The 21,436-nt window shown below is 39.6% G+C and overlaps 1 protein-coding gene across 4 annotated transcripts; it reads right to left on the reverse strand.

Moving 5' to 3' along the window:
- Positions 1-721: 721 nt before the first annotated feature.
- Positions 722-21,083, reverse strand: PUS7 (pseudouridine synthase 7). 4 transcript variants are annotated; one of them, XM_086474198.1, is made up of 16 exons: positions 20,719-21,083; positions 18,741-18,825; positions 18,518-18,619; positions 17,496-17,640; positions 15,491-15,508; positions 13,046-13,157; positions 11,632-11,709; positions 9,607-9,735; positions 9,245-9,370; positions 8,890-8,951; positions 8,310-8,470; positions 7,320-7,446; positions 6,489-6,590; positions 3,355-3,484; positions 2,178-2,269; positions 722-1,457 (listed from the first exon to the last, which is right to left on the reverse strand). In XM_086474198.1, the coding sequence occupies exons 1-16, from the start codon at positions 21,081-21,083 to the stop codon at positions 1,321-1,323; spliced, it is 1,971 nt and encodes a 656-aa protein (XP_086330324.1). In that variant the 3' UTR covers positions 722-1,320. The 4 variants fall into 4 exon arrangements, with proteins under 4 accessions (XP_086330324.1, XP_086330332.1, XP_009956981.2 ...); XM_086474206.1 differs by having other exon boundaries at positions 18,729-18,825; XM_009958679.2 differs by lacking the exon at positions 15,491-15,508.
- Positions 21,084-21,436: the final 353 nt, after the last annotated feature.

Raw genomic sequence — 21,436 nt, forward strand, 5'->3', positions numbered from 1 at the left:
CCGGCAGGGCCCCGCGGGCAGCGGAGCTCGGGGTGGCAGGCGGGCAGCGGAGGTCCCGCGGGGCTCCCCCCGAGGCAGGCCGGGGCTCCCCGCCCAGGGGCGGCAGCCGCCGGGCCAGGCCCCTCCGCGCCCTCCCCGCGGCGGCGGACGCCAGGCGGCCCCGCTGACAGGCCACCGGCCCGCGCCCCCGCCGCAGCCCCGCCCCCCGCCGCGTCAGCAGCCCTCGGCACGGCGGCCGGCGGGTCACGTGCGCGCAGCACCGCCTGCGGGCGGGGCCGCCCGCCCGCCCGCAGGGCGCACGCGCACCGCCAGCTCCTTGCCTCCTCTCGGATGAGGCGCGCCGGTGGGCGGACCTGGCCGCCCTCCTCCAGCCAGTGCGCATGTGCGGGGGGCGGGGCGGAGGTTTGGGGGCGGGGCGGAGGTCTGGGGGCGGGAGCAGCGCCGTGCGTTGCCGTGTGGGAAGCACCGCCCCGCGGGGCCGGGAGGCTCCGCCCGCTCCTGAGGTGCTCCGCGGGCGGCAGCGGCCTCCCAGGGCCTGCAGCAGCCGCAGCCGCCTTCTGTTTCCCCGACCTCAGCCGCGCAGGCTTTCCGCTGGCGGGCAAGGCCGTGTCTCTTTAGAACGGCTGGAGAAGGGTTTTCTCCCCGCCGAAAGGCGGCTCAGCCCGTGCGGGCAGCGGGCAGGCGAGATGCGCAAAGGAAAGAGTTACTGACACACACTTCAAACTTTCAGGTTAATTTATTTTCGGTACCTGTTCTTTGGTACAGGTACTGGTACAGCACAAGTGTTCTCTCCCTGAAAAGGCCAGCTAACTAAAACAGCTGTACATCTTCACCGCACATAAAAAGCCTTGCTAACACCACCCTCTACGCATCAGTGCAAATGCGACCAGCGGCAACTCCCGCAATAGAAACGTGCATCGATGCCTTCCGTTTGTGGCAGTTCCTTTTTTTAAGCTGTCATTTAATGTGGTTGAAGGAGACTTCAAGGCGTGCTGAACTCATTAAAACATTCAGTGCTTGCCAAATAAAAAAGCAAGCCAAACATTCTTCCAGGTCTGAAACTATTATAAGCCCGTTTCTTAAAGATGCACCCATGTTACAGCTCAAGCAACTTACTCATTCATTAAAAAGCACCAGTCACTAAAATCTATTATTTTACAGCCCCCATCTTGCAAATGACTACTGAAGTTAAATGCTAGCACTAATAAAAACTTAAAAAAATACAAATCTCTTCCTACCCATCTTTAAAGATTTGTACAGAACATGTAAATAGGAGAACGCTTTACAGATGTTAAAATCTAAGCCGTTTTTGCAGTTCATTCAGCGTAACCAGGTAGTATTCAGTTGTGTCTGGTTTTTTATGCTTGTGTCCATTTTCAAAACTTCTCGAATCGCCATGGTAGCATAAGTGGATGGGGGAAGGGAGAACTCCATCTTTAGTGCCCTGAATTTACCATCTATCACAAGAGGTAAGGAGACACAAAACAAGAAAGAAGTTAAGGGCACAAGTAATGCTTATTCTCGATGCCATCTAAACTGCACTAGAAATTTTCCACAACCAACCCCCCCAACCCATAAAGCAAAACAACCACCACCACACTCCAATTTACGATCCACAGTGGAATTCCATAAAACAACTTTTTTTTTTAACATTTTCTCACAGCAGGAAGTGACGTTTGGGGGGTTTTCTTCTTTTAAAAGCAAAATTAACTTTTGTTCTTTCAAAACTGAGTTCCTAGCATCTCTTCACTTTTTCTGGAAAGCAGCACCAAAAGATGTTGTGATCAGAGTTATATATTAAAAATTCCACTGATTTCTGTTCAGTGTTTGAGTAGTCTCTTGTGTTCGGCACAAATAATATATGCTTAAGCATCTAGACATTTGTGACTTGATCCCATCTTCATGCATTTCAGACATTTACTAAGCATTTACTCCATTTTACAGATGCCTGTAAGAGGACGTTTGCAGTCACCACAGTCTGCTGGGAGAATTGCTTGCACTCTTGAGAAATAAGAGTCCTTATTTAGACACCTAACTTTGGAGATCTTTAATACCATTGCTTAACATTCTAGTTAAATGAAAGCTCTTCCTTAAAAGAGCTTTCAACATATAGCAATTCAAAGCAACAGCCAGATCAAACTTCTATTTTGCAAACATCAGCAGAAAAATCAGCTTACCTGGAGGAAGAACTGGTAATGGTTTTCCTTCCAGTTTATCCAAATCCGTAGTAAATAATGGGATTCTGGGATCATCATATGCAACAACCTCCCTTTATAATATACATAATTTTTTTTTACTTATTTAAAATAAAATTATATGTTTTATTGTTTTACATGAATTTATATTTATAATAACAACAGTAATATTTATTATTCTTCCAGTTTGGCAGTTACAACTGAAATGGAATTGATTTTCCAATAACATAAGGTAAGACAGCATTTATGGTGCAATAACTGGTAAAGCTTTATGTAAAAGACTCGCCTCTGTTTGATGAAGAGTATAAAAATAAAAAATTCAGTGAGAAGTTTCTTTGCATAACTCATCTGTTTTCCCTCATGGGCTGTCAGGATTTCCAGCTATACAAGAAGTGTAGTTTATGAAATTAGGGGAAGAATGGTGTCAACTCTAAGAACCCTTGGGGGGGGGGGGAAGCCTTCATTTTGAAGAAAGCCATCTAAACTTCTTTGAAAAGGCTTAAATACATACTCTACTCTTTCTGCCATGCATTTCCCAGATATTCCGTATGTAATGATGGGCTGAAAAAGTAACTGGAAGGTAGATGAGCTTTAAACATCAGCACTAATGAAAATAAAGTGTAAACTTCTGTATTTTTTGTCTCGGTCCTAAACCCTCTGTATTTTTTTTTCTGTGCATCAGTGATCAAGTCTTTCTGCACATCTGTACAGTCACTGGTTTAAAAGGTATGTACTCATTTGCCTTACTCTAACACTGATTTAGTACGTTTAAGTGACACAAATCTTTCTGATTGGCAGACAGGTAACTGGAGACCAACTTTCTCATAGCAAGACTACAAAAAAAATTGGTTTGAATATTATCTACATGGTTTCTACATAAATACATATCTATGAAGTGTTCAGCCAAGCCCTTGCAAGGAGTGTGACAACTAGATAGATGTCTTGCATCACAGAACCAGAGGACCAAGGAAGAAGTAAGGCTATGGTTCAACTTCAACTGCATTAAAAACATGAGGGAAATGCACAGAGATTCCTCCCCACCTGTGCCTCGGCCTGCATGTAAGTCCCGTGGGTCAATCTAATGGTCCTTGTACTTAGTCATCCCACATATACTCCATGCTGTCAATTCAAGTGTAATTTCCTTTATCCTCCTACTTACCAATTGACATTCTGAGGTCGAATGATAACCTTTCTGTATGCTCCAGAAAGTGAATAATCTCTGATCTTATGCCTCATGTTGTTAATATCAAGATTGTCAGCTACCAGCATTTCCTTGTAGGCCTCACCAACTGCAAGAGAGGAAAATATTTAATAGGAGAGCATAGTGCGGCTGCTTGAAACAGCACGTTTTCACAGATCATTCCTTCCCTTGTATTTAGTAGTTTTCAGCACATACGGGATAAATGCTACACGGAATTTTAAAATTATGAAATCTTTATTACCTACAATGTTTACTTCTACAACCCAACTAGTAGAAGCAGTAACCAAGAAAGAGTCTTAGCAAATAAAAACTTCAGCTGAAAACAAGATTCATGAAATATTTTATAACATTTCATTAACATCTCATACACGTTTTCCAATTACCTAAACTTCACAAGACTAATCCAAAGTATATGGAAAAAAAAATGGGCCAGACTACCCATTGGTCTATCTTTGAAAAAGCAGAGTGAAATGAGTTAAGAGCCCTCTGAAGAAATCAGCCGGTAGGGACCTTTAAGTACACTGCCAACAGAAGGAGTAATTCTATTACAGTCTTGTATCCTTAAGTAAGGGCGTGTGCACACGTGGGGAAGACAGGGAAGGCAATGGAAATAGAATATACTGCAGCTAAAATGCTGTCTGGTGCCTTTGATTTGCAGTGCAATTGCCAGCATTACTTCATGCAGTTGAGAATTTTAAACAGGAATAAGTTTGGCTCACTGTGGGCAAATCCCAGTATAAATATACTGAATGTAAAAAATTGCAGCTTTTCTTTCCAACCTTTTAACTCCATGTGGTTCAGTGCCACACCTCATCACAAACAGATCTTTACCTTCCAAGTGTTTCAGAGATGGGTGATAAATGGGATCCCAGCCCTGGGACTTAGCTCTGACAGGCAGAGGAGGACAGCCAAGTACAAAAGCAGTTCAACCAACTATTGAGGAAAACAAGCATATGTATTGGGAGACTGGACTGGTTAAGTAGGGAGCTCATGAATAAGCTCATATGCAAGGACACATACAGCAGGTGAAAGCTAAGGCCAGCTACAAAGAACGAATATGCAAACATTGTCCAGGCACACAGGGATGGTGTTAGGAAAGACAAAGCTCAGCTAGAATTGAAATTGGCAATAGACATCAACAGCAACATCAAGAATAAAAGAATACAACAAGGAAAATGTTGGCCTGCTGCTAAACAGGGCAGGTGGTCTAGTGACAGACATAAGGCTGATGGTCTCAGCACCTCCTTTGCCTCGGTCTTGACCAGCAAGGTCTCCCAGGCCTCTGTTCCTAGAGGCAAGGTTCAGAGAAGAGAGAGACTACCGGTAGCGGAAGAAGATACAAGCTGAGAGAGCTTGCTCTCGTCATGCTAAAGCTCTTCTCTACCATCTCTGAAAGATTGTGGAGATCTGGGGAGGTCCCAGGTGACTGCAGAAAACCAAGTGTTGCATCCATCTTCAGAAAGGGCAAGAAGGATGATCTAGGGAATTACACACCAGTCAGACTCACTTTGGTCCCTGGGAAAAACAATGGAGCTAATCTTCTTGGAACATGTTTCTGGGCACACAACGATAGTGAGCATGGTTTTACTAAAGGGGAAAAAAGGAAAACCAAAAAACTCACCAACCTTACTGCCTTCTATGATTAAATTATTACATCTGTGGATGAGGGGTGAGCAGTGGCTGTTCCCTACCTTGCCTTTAGCACGGCTGTTGACATGTTCCCAGAGCATCCTTGTATCCGAGGTTAGAACATTACAGTGAGTGGACTGCTAGATGGGTAAAGAACTGCCTGCCTCATCATCTCAAAGGATAGTCACTACTGGTTTAAGCTCTACCGAGAAGCTTGTTACAAGCAGAGTTCCTTGTTAAATACCTTTATCAGCATGCGTGGAGGAGGAGCTGGAATTCACCCCAACAAGTCTGTGGACAAAATTGAGCTGGGGTGGCAGTCGATCCACCCAAGGGCAGGACTGCCATGCAGAGGGACCTAGGCAGGCTAGAGGAATGGGCCAAGAGGAACCTCATGAAATTCATCACAGGCGAAGTCCTGTACCCGAGACTGATTAACTCCTCGCAATGGTGCAGGCTGAAGAGCAACTCTGCTGGCAGTCACCTGGTACTCCCAGCAGAAATGAGACTCAGAGCTCCCTGGCAGCAATAAAAGCTAAAGCTTAGCCAGTGGCTACACCAAGAAAAACAATCACTACCCTTTACTGGGCACTCATGAGACTGCACTTGGAATAATGTCTCCAGTACCAAGCAGATGCTGATAAACTTGAATGCGTCCAATGGAGGACCACCTCAGTGGCCAGAGGTTGTAGCCCATGCCCTGTGAGGAGAGTCTGAGAGAAGTGGGCTTTTTTAGTTTGGAGAAGAGAAGACTTAGAGGAGAACACAGAGACTATCTGTTCTTAAAAGTTTCAGACCTGACAGGACGATGCTGACCTAAATACAGCACTGACCTTGCTTTGAGCAAAAGGTTGGACCAGATGGCCTCCTGAGGTCCTTTCCAATCAAAATGACTCTACAACTCTACGCCTTAATAGTAACATCGTGTGGCATGCAGATAATTACAGATCACTCAATGTATTCCATTAAAAACAATTTAGATCCAATACACTTTATATGCAGGAGGTGCGATACGCTTTTTTTAAAACATTCATATTGGTTAATATTTAAACAGATCTGATTCTTTTTCCTAACTTCAAGTGTTTGCTCAGGTTACAAATTTTAGAAGTTTGCTTTATTTTCTAATTGAAAAATCAAATGCATACACTTTTCAATTAACATTTCATCTTTTTTCCCCCCCTTGTGCAGAGACAAATAATTTTGCCTCAGTTAAAAATTTCTTTCTTTGGAAAAGCTACTAGCTAAAAAGAAATATGAAACAGATTTAGGTTAAATGAAACAAGTTACACTGCAGACTATTATTATGAGAATGGGAAAGGCTGACAGTAATGTATCAGAGCTCTGAAACCGTGTATTGTTTTAATGGTCACAAAGGTTGCACAGATCTAATCTTCCCTTTAAGAACGATCTTAAAGCAGAATTACATTTTTAGAGTGAGTACATAAGTTAACAGTCAGACTTACTTTTATGCTTTGGATAAATAACATCAAACCCAGGCAATGGCATCACTACATCGTGGATAGTGTAGTTATCAACATCCCCTTCTTCGATATGAACAGCTGTGGCTACAATCAGGACAGAAAAATGAAGAGTTACCAGTATGGATGCCTGTGACAGTTAACATTAGCTAAATTTAAAATGAACCACTTGATTGAAACAAGCCTACTTTGAGGGATAACTACTGTGTTTTATCTCTGCTTAATAGACAACATGTCCAAGAAAAGTAATAAGTCTTCAAGGCTGTCACAGTTACTGGCAGAATCACAGCCTGTTTCCATGACATTTAAAGCTGAATGAAGTAAGGACTGCTAGATGAACAGTCCTCTCTAACCAGGCATCAGACATATATGAAGCAGAAATACTGTGGATATTCTCACCCCAGGGAAATGCCAGAGCAAATCCAAGTGAAGAAAGTTTTGACTGAGTGGAGCCTCTGCAGATAGTAATGCAAACAAAAACTTTTGTGGTTAAAACGTACATAACAGCCTTCCATAGTTCTCCATAGCTCAACTAGGTTTGAGTTTGTTCTTGAGAACCATCAGTCCTTCATAGTTTCTCTTCCCTATCCAGCTATTTAGAAAAACAAGCAAACAAGCAGCTCATGGAAGTGTAATACCTCACTTCCAATTCCTTGCAAAATTTGACTAGAACTGGCCAATGGATTCAGAAATCACTGGACCAAAATGAGTGAGAGGGAAAAGAAACACACATGCAGTATTACATAAAAAGATACGTGCCTTGTTTTCCTAGGAATTTGAACTACAGAGCATCACTGGCTTTTTGTCTGATTTTACCTCCTTTAAGTGTGAGATCTCCTGGTACAGCTCTAAGCCCATATTCTTCTATTCTCTTGCTCACCATATTATTCCACACGTAACTCTGGTAGCTGTGGATGTACATTAAACGATTATTTCTTGGTATCTAGTGGTAAAGAAAAAAAAAAGTGAAGTATTAGAAAGATGTATTTTTCATTTTTTCTCTCAATCATAACCAAAAAGGCATATACTTGAAATGTTACCTTCTCCAGCAACAAAACTAACACAATTTCTTGGTATACAGATTTGGGGTTTGTTCATTATTTTGGAAAAGAGTGTATGAAGAAATAATGCTTTTACACATTTGAAACGTGCACAAAATCCCCCTGTGCTTAAATTAAAAAAAAAAGCTTTTTTTTTTTATTGAACAGCTCAAACACCAGGGCTATTATAAAACACTGAAGTCATCCTCAACCTCCTGAAATCGTAAGTAAACTCTGCAGACGCAAAAGCGCAGTGTTATTGTAATTATCTTCTTCACAAACAAGAAATTATTCCTTGGCATCTACGATGGGCCCAGTAGTTTGATGATGATGAGGTATTTTCTCCAGAGACTTGATCTTGATTACAGTACTTGAAAATGAGAGGGAATCCACCACCTCTATGCCAAGCTGATTCATTAGCACACTATCCGCTTGATTTATACTTTTAAAGCAACAGAAAACCTCTGATACAGAACTTTTGCACAATTCTCTGATCTGTATTATACATGGTTACTAAGTATAACTGTATTGCTTCCACCACACCAGAGTGATTGTTGTATAAATTGGAAAGCTCATTATGCATACGATAATTACAGATGTCGTCAGTTACCATGCAGCACTGCCTCAAGCAGAGGCAGGAAAAATGTGAAGATTTTACACTTAACCTTCTACTCTTCAAGCACCTATGAGTCTATTTCAAATTCATCATGGTACCATCAAAAGAGCGTTTATTCAAGTAAATACCCCAGAGCACTTTTACACTCACTATGCCAAATGCAGAGATTATGTTCTTCATTCCATACTTTAAGAGTCCACGTAGAAGCTGTCCTTCCACGCACCTTTTTACAGGTAGTTTCTTGAGGGCTGCTGCTGGATCTTTAGTCTTTGCCCATTCTTCTCTGCATTTTACTAAGTATCCCTTCTCAGCTAGAACGAGGATGTAAAGTAAAAATATTTTAACTACACAGCAAAAAAGCATCCATCTCACTTTTTGTTAAAACAGTTGAAAAATTAAAGTTTCAGTCTCGGTAATTACACAGATTAACAGAATCACAGAATAGCTGAGGTTGGAAGGCTTCACGTGGAGTCTGAGCAGACTCTGTGTGCAAGTATTCAGGTCCCTTTTCACCCCCACTGCAAGAAACTGCACAGCAAGGAAAGAGAAGCAGAAAGACAAAGAGTCTGAAGATTGCTTCTCCACTGCTAAACTGACTGAAGTGAAGCATGTGCAAAGCTGTCCTCACAAACGTCCTTTCAAATTAAAAGAATCTAAAAGTGTTTTTCCTGAACATACAATTCTTGGAGGAGAGGCAGAAACACTTGATGTATCATTTTTCAGTCCTTACCTCCTGGTCGTGGTTTTAGTATCAAATCCATTACTTCATTCCAATTGTTTTGTAGAATAGCTCTAAGATTCAAACAGGAAAGTGTATTAAGAAGTGACTAAATATATTTTAAGATTTAGCCAATTTATCCAAAAAAAGAAGTATTCGTGTTTAGATTTATGCAATATTAAAAGTAGTGGTGTTATGCAAGATGTTTCTGAACTTGCTTCAGCGGGTAAGTTTTCTTGAATCTAAAATTAAAACTGTCACATGCAATATGCTAGAAAAACATTCCCAAAAATACATTAGAAGTTATAGAGGGATAAAAATAAAATTTAAAACAAAAAGAAAAAAAAGGGATGGAAACAGCACATACCTGCCGATTTGATATGTAGGAACAGCTGTGGTTCCAAATCTTTGCATTCCATAGTAATTAATGAATCCAATTTCCCTGAGAGAGTGCATTGCTTGCTCTATCTGGTCATCAGTCCCTGTTATGTTTCTAGCATTTAAAAAAGTAGTTATGGACAGATTATTAAGGGCTTACACTATTTTGTGATCCCCACAATATTAAAGCTCAGCATCAACATTATATAGCATGTATCAAATTCAACGGACTCCTGCCAATAGAAGGACTTTTCTTTTTGGTAACACAAGATGCACTGATCTCTCTTACCTATTTAAAGAAAAAAAAAAAAAATTCTAACAGAACTGTCTAAATATGTACTAACATATTACCTGAGAACAACAGTGAAATGGTTCCCTTGCAGTTCTCCCAATTTCAGTGGATGGTTCTTGTAACTGAAATTTCCTAATTTGAAGTTCATCAAACATTTATTCAAATGAGCAAGTCGTTGTGCAGTGATTCTAAAAACAAACAGACAACAGTGACCAACCTACGCTTAGAAAAACCCAGTTAAATAAATATAGAAATGCCTATATTTGCATTTCAAAACAAAAAGCAGTGAGTCCAGTCTCCTCAATTGTCTATTGTTGCCTTTTGAAAGTATTTTAATGAAACATCTAAAAGAAAAGAACAGATAATTCTTAAGACTGCTCATACAAGAGAAAATATACAGTGTGACACAGACTGTTAGTACTGTCTTTTCACATCTATGTTACAATACACACTCAACAAAAAGTATCTTGCAGTATTGATGTATACTGTACCGCACAAGCTGAACTTTGCTTCATTTGAGTAACTACACCACGAATACACTCCAGTTAACTCTGTGTTTACGACTGTGCTAAGTTATTAGCCACTGCGTAAGCTTCGTGCAGACGAAGGAGTGTGAAATCCAGTCTGCCACTGCTATCCGTCATTTTTGTTGCTAGTGCTTTTGGAAGCGTACCCTGTTCTTTGCATCACCAAGCCGCTCTTTGACACTTCGCTAAAATTTATAGCGGGATAGACAAGTTTATTAACTAGCATGGCCAGTGTAGTCAGCTCAGAGAGGGCTGATAAAGGTAATGTCTCCTCTCCTGTGCCATCCTTCCCCACAGCTGTGCAGGCGAGTCAGGTACTGTGGCACTACTGAACAGGCACCGCAAATCAGTACGTTCCCCCAGCAACCAATGCTTACAACACATTGAAACTCTTGGACACAATATTCAATGTGATCATGTTAAAAGTAAATGGAACAGCACCTGAGATGGCTACACCACAAGTCTTGTTAACTGTCACCACTTTACAAACTTGCCTTCCAGCAACAAGAATCTGGGGCTTCTCATGACTCACAAATTAATAATGCCTTTTATATGTGCAAAGGTATGCACATGCAAACCACTGGGAGGAAAAATGTGAACAATTACATAATGAATGCCCTCCTTCTCACAAGGATTTGATCAAATTTCTGGCTCTCAAACCTTGGAATTCCTCACTTGTAGAGTGTGGTTTTCAAACAGTTGTAAATAGTAGCCCACGCAGAATATTCCAGCTATCTGAAGAGATATTGTAATACATGACTGCAAGGCATCCATCATTCTCAGTTATGGATGTAACACTAATTGCAAGGGCCCAGAAATCATACAATTATCTTGGAATATGACAAAATAAATTTTATTTTCTTAGTAGGCGACTTATGGGAGTAGGTTAAGGCAGGAAAAATTCCTTATCATTCTTTGCCCCTTCTGGCTACTCAAAAGATGAGCAAAGGCAGCGGTTAGCCTTCTCTGGAGCCATTCAGACAGTTCAGTGAGAAAGAAAATAGGATTCCAGCTGGAGGAACGGAGAAACAAAAGTCAGGAAGGAAACGGGACATAACATTCACAGTGTCATTCCATTTTCCTTCTGCTACATGGGAGCCATGCAGTGTTAGGGCACACGGGCAATTTGGCCCACTGCTTCAGCCAAACACATGTATATCCAGTCTATGGCTCGGAGCACCACTGACTGAAAATACTAGCAATCACCATGGGATAAAAAAGGATTGCAGCATCTCATTAATGCATGTACTTTACAAGATCAGGACCTGAATCTGCCATTTGTGTCACGTGCATACCGAGTCTTCAAGGTATTTAGTGAGGTACTTATTTGCACCTCGAATACCGTGTGCAGTTTTGGGCCCCTCACTACAAGAAGGACACTGAGGTGCTGGAGCGTGTCCAGAGAAGGGCAACGAAGCTGGTGAAGGGTCTGGAGAACAGGTCTTATGGGGAGCGGCTGAGGGAACAGGGGTTGTTTAATCTGGAGAAGAGGAGGCTGAAGGGAGACCTTGTTGCTCTCTACAACTACCTGAATAGTACCAGTATACTTTCACTTACCTAAGAACAGCGATCTCTTGAACTGTTATAGCCCTTTTATCTTTAGTTCCCATGTAGGAAAATATGTTTGGCTTCACTCTTAAAAGCAACAGTAACAGAAATTATGTATATTAAAACAGCCACAGATCAAACATAATTTTCATCATGATTACCTAGAATTATTAATTTTCTATAGTAAAAACAGAAAATACACATATATTCCCCAGAACTTGTCTACAATTTGACATGTGTGACATTTTCTAATCTCATTTATAAGTACATAAAATATAGGGAAACTTCTCTGTTTTAATTACATGTGGACAGATTCACTTTTACCACAACTGTGCTTTCAGAATATGAGCTTTGAAGTACTTCTCTATATACATCCACTCAATGCACAAATGTGCAGCCACCACTAATTTCACTAAAAAAAAAAAAAAAAAAAAAATCATGTCCATTTCTTCCTTAAACTTCAAATAACACGTCTGTCTGAATACCTTGCATGCACATTAGGTGAGAACATGAAAAGTTAATTTAAAATTTGACCCAGTTCTTTCCTTGAGAGGAAAATTTCCTTTCCTTTCCACTTTGTACTTTACAGGCTGTTACACAGGGAATATTTCCAGTTATTCCAGCTATGGGCACCAGGGGGTAGCAGGATTGCCAGTACATACATTTTTACACCAAACTATGCTCCTACCATTCTGTTCTCAAATACAAATACTAGTAGTAAAATGGTTAAGAGTCTAGATTATGAACATTTATTTTTGGACAGGAAGGGCAAAGGGAAAGGGAGGGGAGAAGTGGGGAAGTTTCCCTAGGAGTAGATCACTGAATTGACCCAATTTTAAAATAGTCCTTCCTCTGCAATTCACTGTGTTTGCATCACGCCTTTGGCAAATCTTATCGTTGCTGCACTTGATGGGGTGAAAGGAACTAAGACTGTGTTGCCATGGAGAAATTAATACATGGAACAACAGTTTATCAGCTGTAACTGCTTAGGAAATGATCAGCGTATTATCACAACAATATCTGACAGGTTCATAACATACTTGCATATATTCACACCCTGGGAAAAATCTCACTTTTAATTCAGGTTAGGCACATCAAGGCTTTGAGCTGCCAAGCCTTTCTCAGATCAGCCAACTTCAATTGCGGACCTTTTTCCACTGAAGTAGTAGAGTACAGTCTTTTAAATTTCTTGGGATCATTTTGTTCCATTCTCACCTCCTTCCAAAACTTACAAGTTTCAAATCTGATATTCCAAATTAATTTCTTAAAAAAAAAAAAATTTAACACACACTAGCTACAAATTAGGCAATAGTAATCACTTGTGATGCCCTTCCATAATTTTGAAGTATAACATTTACAGTAAGATGAAACATACAAGGAGAGGACTGCATGCTAGCCAGGCCAGCAGAAACAGCCACCTTACCTTAAAAATTTGGATAGGACATTAATGGCATCCATAGTATCTTTGTTCTCCTTGTACAGGACGAAGTGGCAGTAGCTTCCCCTAGATTTTGGCCAAGAGTGTTTTCTTGGATCTTTAAAAACAAAAAGTTAAAATTTGTAAAGAGTATTTTTTAAAAATTTAATTAGTATCTTTCCCACTGCAGCTACATTTAAACAAATATGTAAGAGTAAATTTCTGTTAATTTCCATCTGCCCTTTTTTTTTTTTAAAAAAAAAAAAAAGTTAATTACTGACAGCAAAAGCTGCAAAGCACATCGAAAAAGACCTTCTCCCCTTCCACTGGGTTGTAAAATTCTCTTTAATCAATTCTGTCACCTAGAAAATCTTGAATGAAATGGTGACAGTTCCTTTGTCATGAAATTATCTAAAACTATACTCTAGTCACTTAACTGCCATATTGCCCAATTAAGTTTCTCAAAAACATTATCAGCAATAAAAGCCATTCCACCCTTCACCTAATGCCTTCTATAATTTATAGATGAGGACCATTGGAGCCCTGTTTGTGGGAAGACTACAATTATTATTTATAGTACTAACATAGTCTTTATTTCTGTGGGATTTTTTCTGTGTGTCATGCAAAAGTGTTGACCGTATCGCTACAAAAGCCTAAAAAAAAAAAAGTATGCTCACAAAAAATTACTTTAAGGTGAACTTTTTTTTTTTTTTTAAGTCCTATGGGAGAGAGGAATCTGGCACAATAGAGACATTAACAAATCCTTCAAGCCAGATACTGTGCCGTGTTTAGAGAAGGCCAGAGGGTGAGATAACTTCAGCTCCTGCAGACTAACAACAATTCTGTACAACTATTTGGCATTTTCTGGAGAGGAAAGAAAATGTATTTGGCAAGCTTTTGTTGCACATAAAGGCCTCCAGAGATAAAACTTTCCTTTTACAATCATCCACTGTTGATGGCATTACTGGGAAGGGGGACTGATTCTACATAGCTTTAGCAACCACCTTTGAGGTGCTTTGTTTATCAATTATTTGTTTTATAAGAACAAAACTAAGGATTCGTTTTGTTTTAACTAAGTAGTCCCTTATCTCTTGGTAGCTATCAAGCAGACATTCGCGGTTTTGTACAAAAAGGGCCTATGCGTCTTTTGTAAGAGCAAAAGCCCGTCCTATTCCAGTATATAAACACCAATGCAGGAAGGAATTTCTTGGGGAAGTTTTGCTCTTTTTTGTTCACATTAGTTTAATAAAGCCCAGAAATCCCACACAGATAGTGAATATGTTACATTTTCAGGAAACTTTCTGGTAAAAGATAATTTTTCTTGCTTTTTTTGAGAAGCTGCCATCCACACACACACTTCAGCAAAAACAATTTTGGATGCTACAGTATAAAATACTATACACGTAGTTTTTAATCACTTAAAAGTTATTGCAACACTTGCGTTGTGCCATCAGTTTCTAAGCAAAGCCCCCCCCATGGAGTTTCCTAGGGCCTAAACTGAGCAGTATGGTCCAAAACCTGTTAAGAGACCTCATGCTCCTGCTGGTCTCCCTTCTGAGCCACCACTGCTCTTAAACACAGTCAATGAAACACTGCATTCAGCTTGAAGAGCAAGGTCCTTCATGAAGAACTCAGTAGTTAGAAGGGAAGAGGAAGACAGAGCATGATTCACAAGGAAAGTCTTCTCCAGCTGGAATTGCTCTTAAATTTAACTAATCCATCTTGTACACGGTCATTTCAACACCCTTCAGAAAGCGAGCCCTAATCTGGGCTAGAGTAAGAGGACTCTATACCAATGGGCTCCTCCTGCTTTGGGCATCGCAGCCATGTGCCTGTGCACCCCACTGCCAGCCATGCCGAGTAGTGGGAGGCTGCAGCTACAGTCCTGATATTTAACCATTGCTCACCCAATACATCAAAGTATTCAACTGAGTAGATGGACCAGAGGGACTGTTTGCAGTCCTCGTTGCTATGTTTCAAAGTAATGTTACGTTTCTGACAGTAAAATTGTATTTCCAAGCCATTTTTCCAAACCTTTTGCTGCAACTTGAGGGATGGAAGCTTTTTTTAATATTGGGGTGTATTATATATTGAGTTTTATAAATACAGATAGTGGTGTCTGAAATACCAGGCTGAAGGGCAAAGGCTTGGCTTAATGACATCAATGGAAAATTTACCATAGAAGTCAAAAGTATTGTCAAAACTGGTAATTCACATCACTTATTGCTGGCAGACTTTCTCTGCAGCAAATGACTACTGCCTATACTGCACCAGGAAAAAGAGGTAGCACAAGCCCAATTTTTGGCTGTTTCAGGGAGTTTTAAGTATTACTTATGTGTAGAGTTTTTTTAAAGAATTAATTGTTACTAGTTTGGCCAGTCTTGTCGCTATTTAGGAGGTCATAACGGTTGGCATTTCATTTTGTTAGTATGAAATGTCAACATCTCTTACCTGTTGCAGTTCTGACCTCTGTCCCAATGCATAGCATAAAGAGCACAAAAGAGTAGCATTTAATTTTTAGACTGTCGAAGGGTTTTTAGAGGTGAACATGCAGGTTTATGGTCATGGCATTGTGTATGCTTTGGGGAGCATCCAACGGTTAGGTGGTGGATGACAGCAATTTAGACAGTTATGCAATGGAATCGTGCAGAGGCAAACAGTGAACATATGGAAAGCTTCAATCGGAGATGCAACAAACTTCATTTGTGGACAATGATGAAACAGCAGTTTACCGACAATTTAGTAAGGCGGTATTTTAAGTATTTTGGGTGTGAGCTTACTATAGACACAGAGCAACTTCTGATTTTAAATTTTAGAAAAGCATGTTTGGTAACCTTTTACATTATCAACAGAAGTAATCCGGTATCTCAGCTGATATTCAAATATTCTACACTTCTGAAATGTTTCTTGCCTGGGGAACCCGCTCAGGACCAAGATGTGGCAATATAAACATGAAAGATTAATATAATCCTGACTAAAAAGACCTTGCACTCTTAAATCCTACATTCATAAGCATTTACACACACACACACACACTGAAACCACACACATCTCCAACGCACACAGGTGTTTGTAGCATCACAACTTAGGAATCCAGGTTTAAATAGAAGATGCTGCTTTGCATCACAAGGCGGTGCTCCAGATAATGTTTTAATCCTAGAGACACATCACTAAATTCTTTTCAGCATATTTCAAATACTTAAATTCCTTTATACAGTATCTCTTAAATCAGACTGGTCAGCTTAGTAACAATCACTTTACTGTAACAATGGATAAAGAAGAGAAGCAGCAGAAGGAAAAGGTGGAGGTAAAACCATTACAAACCAACAGAGAACAAAACTGGCTGAGGAGAATTTTGTGCTGGTAATACATACTCCATGCATAAAGCATGCAAACATACAAATTTTCTAAACATGGTTAAGCAAGATACATAAATACATTATAATTGTACCAATAAAAGTACCACATTCCCACATTTGCTTAGAACAAGCCTTAAAAAAATAGTAACTAAACTGAATGAGGAGATGGTGTTATTTCCAATTTTAAATTATCTTATCTCCTTACCATTTCTCCATTTCCTTCATCCTTAAAATGAAAAGGCTAGGTTTACGTACTGTCATTTGTAGTAGGGGGAAATTACAGAGGAGTGCAATCAGTTTAAACCAAACCTTAATACCTTTCATTAAATGCGCAACATTCCGTACGTATACAGTCCTCTCAACTTACAGTAGCAACAAATTCGTACAACATTAAAAGATGTAGAACACATTAATTTAACCCCAGGAACCAAAACAGTATTTGGCAAGATTAAGGTGGGTAACACTTCATTTTGAAAATCCTTCATTACTTTGACTATTCCAAAAAGAGTAACTAATTTATAATTAATAAAGACAATTTTCTGCAAATATAATTAGCCTTGGAAGCACAAGTAGCCTTAAAGATCATGGTAAATATATTATGTTTATAAAAAGTTTCAACTCTGAGAAAACAAATAGGTGCTTGTCTCTATTCAAGTCATTGAGAGCTTTGTCATGGTTTTTCAAGACAGTCAAGATTACACTGACTTCCAGTGTAATGTATGCATTTGAACTACAGCTTCCTACTACCACAGTGCACACTGACACATTCAGGTAAGTTCATGAAAGCTGAGTTCAAACAACACTGAAAATAAAGCCCCTATTTTGCCCATTCCCACTGCAATAACAAAAGATCCTCTCACTTCTAACATGGTTGTATTTGATGAATGATTTGGAAAGAAAAACAAGTAGAAATTTCAATTTGAGACACTCCTTGTGTTCCCAGTCATTTTAGATGCACAGCATCAGTTGCAAAGAGGAAAAAGCAAAGCCAGACTACATTAGCAGCTACACTCCACTTGAAGTACTTACTAATGGTTTTTATTTTGGAGATAATTTTAGCATTTACTTTACCCAACTGCTGTGATACTGAAACTCACTTGCCAGTGCTTTTTTCCCAGCAGCATGATAAGCAATAATGTATTTTTTTCCATCTCGATCTTCTGTTTTAGTCTCCAGTCCAGGAAACAAGGACTTCACAGCCTGATGGATAACCGTTCTTTTTTCTTTGGTGTCTTCAATTACCTGTGTCAATACACACACATGCAGAAACAAAATAAAGTAATACAAAAGGGGAGGGATTCTCTCAGAGTTAAACTTTGCATGCTTAAAGAAAACCTACCAAATCATACTAAAGTACTGAACAGGTATACTTCTAAAAGTCTGCCCCACTTATTAAAATTAGTTTGAAAATAATAAATAACTCTGCTACAAACGCCAGTCTCAACATTCACAAATGAAAATTCTCAAGATTCATTCCCCTCTTCTGTGCTTAATAAAATTCCTTCTTCTAAAGAAAACACTGTCAAAATGCAGTTTTTCTAAACGCATTAAAAAGGGGGGGGGGAAGCAGCTAGAAAAGATTATTTAATGTGTGAATGTTTATTTGAAATGACCAGATTTAATCCTGCTCATCTCTGTGTCCCAAATTTAGGGCAATAGTTATTTTTCAAGTATATGGAACATTTGGATGTTTAAAAATACCAAGTTTTAATTTCATTTTGTACTTTCTTATTTTTCTTGTTACAGAAGAGCATATTTATCTTCTTTTCTATTAAATAACTAAACACTGACCTTGAAAATAGTCTTTCATCAGGATGGATGTTTTATTTAATCCTTCTTACATAATTATTCTACAAAACACTACTAGTCAAAAACCAAAATAATGTGAGAAAATTTTAACACCACAGAAACGAAGATGTGTATTTGAGTTCATGTGTAGTGTCCCACCGAAACCAAAATGACAACTCACGTGCACGAGTTTGAGAATATCTGTAACGCTTTACAGAACTAAACCCTAAACCGGAAACATTTTGGTATACATGCACTAGAAAGTACGTACCTGCCACTCACTCACCCTCTCATGCCCCCCATCCCCTGCCCCATCATTTATTAATTTTACCTCTATGGCAACACTAGTTTCCTTATTCTTAAGAAGCTGGAGCTCCTCTAAACGCTGCTTGTCTTCATCTGACAAAACTGTAAATGTTTCTTCTGATGGGTCCTAATACACATTTGGGGAGGGAAAAATAAATATCCAGTAACCCTCTTGGAACAACTTTCAGCCTTTTTGTGATTTTGCTTAAGGAGCATAGCCATTACCGAATCTTTACCTCAAAATTTACCTCATCATCCACTGGAACAGAAAAGTCATCTAAGTGGCTCACACGTCCATCTTTGCCTATTTCATGGACAACAAAGTCCGAGTATCTGATAGGAAGAAACATGCATTAAATTTGTAATTTAAAAAATAAAAATCCCACATCACAAAGTCCTTTCCCAAGAACGTGTTTGTTAGCAGAATTCACGTAAAAATTCTGAATTCACATCATTCAACTTGCACAAAATAAACTTCAACTGTGAAAAAGCTGCACCTATTCCCACCCCACAGAAGAATACCACGAGAGCACAGAAGAAAGTCTGGCATATCTCAACACAGCAGACTTCTTTGCAGATACCAAACACCTGCTGTAGTTATTCTGAGTCATTTTCTCACTAGCTTGCAGAGCTCAGTAATGCATGTCCTCACTTCCAGTCATTACTGACAATCAAGACTCTACTGCATTGCCACAATGTGAACACATATGCACTAACTCTGCCATTCAAATAACCTGCAGAATAAAGTGCATGTTAGCCACCCTAAGGAAAGCAGGACAAATTAATCTCTGTTACATATATTCATTTATAGAGAACATCTTTCAAAGAAACAGTTACTCTGCATACTCTGTGACAGCAACAAAGAACTGGACTGTGACATTTTCGATCAAGTCACTATGTCCAATAATAAAAACATCCTGACTTTGACAGAGCACAGACAGCCTATGTTGCAATTGCTAAATGATTTTTAAGTAGCATCTGCTTGTAAAGGAAAAAAAAACCAAACAAAACCTTAGTCTATGAATGATGAAAGATTAATAAAACTTCACAATAGGAATGTTTCTACTGTATCTCCCCCAAGCCCCCATTTGCTGTACCTCTGTACGTACCTACATATATCATACTGGTAGAATTCCTTCCTAAGGAGTGTTATGTGTCCTCACTCTTATTAGCTGTAGCTGTCTAGACATGCTAGTGACTGCTACCATCAAAATGCCAGGACGAAATTAATGATAGGTGTTACAAGCTAAGATCTAAGAAAGACCCTGAGCCCAAGAACATTTCTACCACCAGCTACCTTTGGCCACCTCAGCTCAAAATTGGCAGATTTCCCAGAAGGAAGTTCAACACAGACTGTGTTCCCCAGTGAAGGACCATGCTAGCTGCTTAATGCTGCATATAAAGATTAAATACATACACAATATGTATATATCGCTTTATTATGTAAAATGATCTAGATATGAAGCCAGTATTTAAAAACAGGGACTTCTTGGTGTGTAAACAAAACATCCTTAACTGTTTTGTTTAAGTCAGGGCAACAATGATACTCACCTCAGTGAGGTTTTTGTATTTGCATTCTGTTTTATTCAAAGATGTTATTTAAAAAACCCTAGAAGTTTCATTTTAAAAAAGCTACTAAAACCCAAACATCTTTTGAAGTATATAATGTAAAATTCACGCCCTGAGTTATAAAATTCCCTTTTATGTTTTGGAAATGACATTACAACTGATCAGACTATAATTTAAAGCCTAATGGACCATCTGACAACATACATGTTTACAGACATTAGCACAAAAAAGCCAGGCAAAAGCAAAGAACCACCAAAGAGGGATGGTTTCAATACTGTTCTCCAGTGCATCTTGTATCAGCACTGAAGAGTGGTACAAAAGGTGAGTGTACTGTATAAGGTTTCATGCTGCATGCTCCTGCCGGAGAGCAAGACAAATGGCAAAGATCAGTGTAATCATGTATTTCTATCCATACACAGCTTCTTCTTCAGAGCTCCATTTGAAAGGAACGAAGAAATTTAAAAAAATTTTAAAAAAATATCTAGAAAAGTCCCAAATTAAACCTCTCTTTCAGTCTCACCACTAGGAAAAGAAAGTGATGAACCTCTCAAGTGGCCATACATAATCCCGCTGCATCCTGCAAGTCGGAAAAGAAAAATGGAGAACAGCAGCTCCTTAACACAAGGAATTTACATACATAACAAGACAAAGAGTTACCTCTCTTTCAAGATTCCAGAAAACCCTTTATGAGAGCTAACAAATTTAGTTATGCCAACATCACTTTCTGTCAGTCCGTGCTTCATCATGTCTGCAAAGCTCTCTGGATCTCCATCTTCATCACTGTCCTCTAGCTCCTCATCTTCCTGCTCCTCACTTTCCTCATTGGGGATTATTTCATTTTTTGTGTCTTCATGAAGAGATTTGTCAGGTTGTCCTGTTACAGTCTCAACGCTCTGCCCAGAGTCGTTCCCTGTCTGAGACTTCTCTGAGATCTTCTGTCTTTTAATTTCGTCTGCATTAGCCGCATCATCCTCAGAGCGAGGACGTTTCAAGGATACGCTGTTCATTTCTACAGTTTCCATGTTTAAGGCACAGTATAGGATAAAAAGCCCTGAGGAGCGAGAAGAACGGCTTATTTCCTGTCTGTTTAAGAGCAATATCAATACATAGTCTCCACTCCAAGGACTCTGCGCCCCGCAACAGTTCAGGAAAACCAAGTAACTTTCTGCATTTTTAAGTTAAACATCAAGTAAAGATTTTGTACAGCTAGAAACAATATGCACTTGGGAAGAAAGAAGGGAGATGTTAAGGGGACTTAATACCCACCCAAGACAGCATGCACGTCAGGCCACAGAAGAGCAGGATTCAATGCTACACCAACCATCTACCACCATCGCCACTCTTGCCGACTCTTACCACAGCTGCATCCAGCCCT

Source organism: Leptosomus discolor, chromosome 1 (assembly GCF_034619465.1).
Source record: "Leptosomus discolor isolate bLepDis1 chromosome 1, bLepDis1.hap2, whole genome shotgun sequence".
Taxonomy (NCBI): Eukaryota; Metazoa; Chordata; class Aves; order Leptosomiformes; family Leptosomidae; genus Leptosomus; species Leptosomus discolor.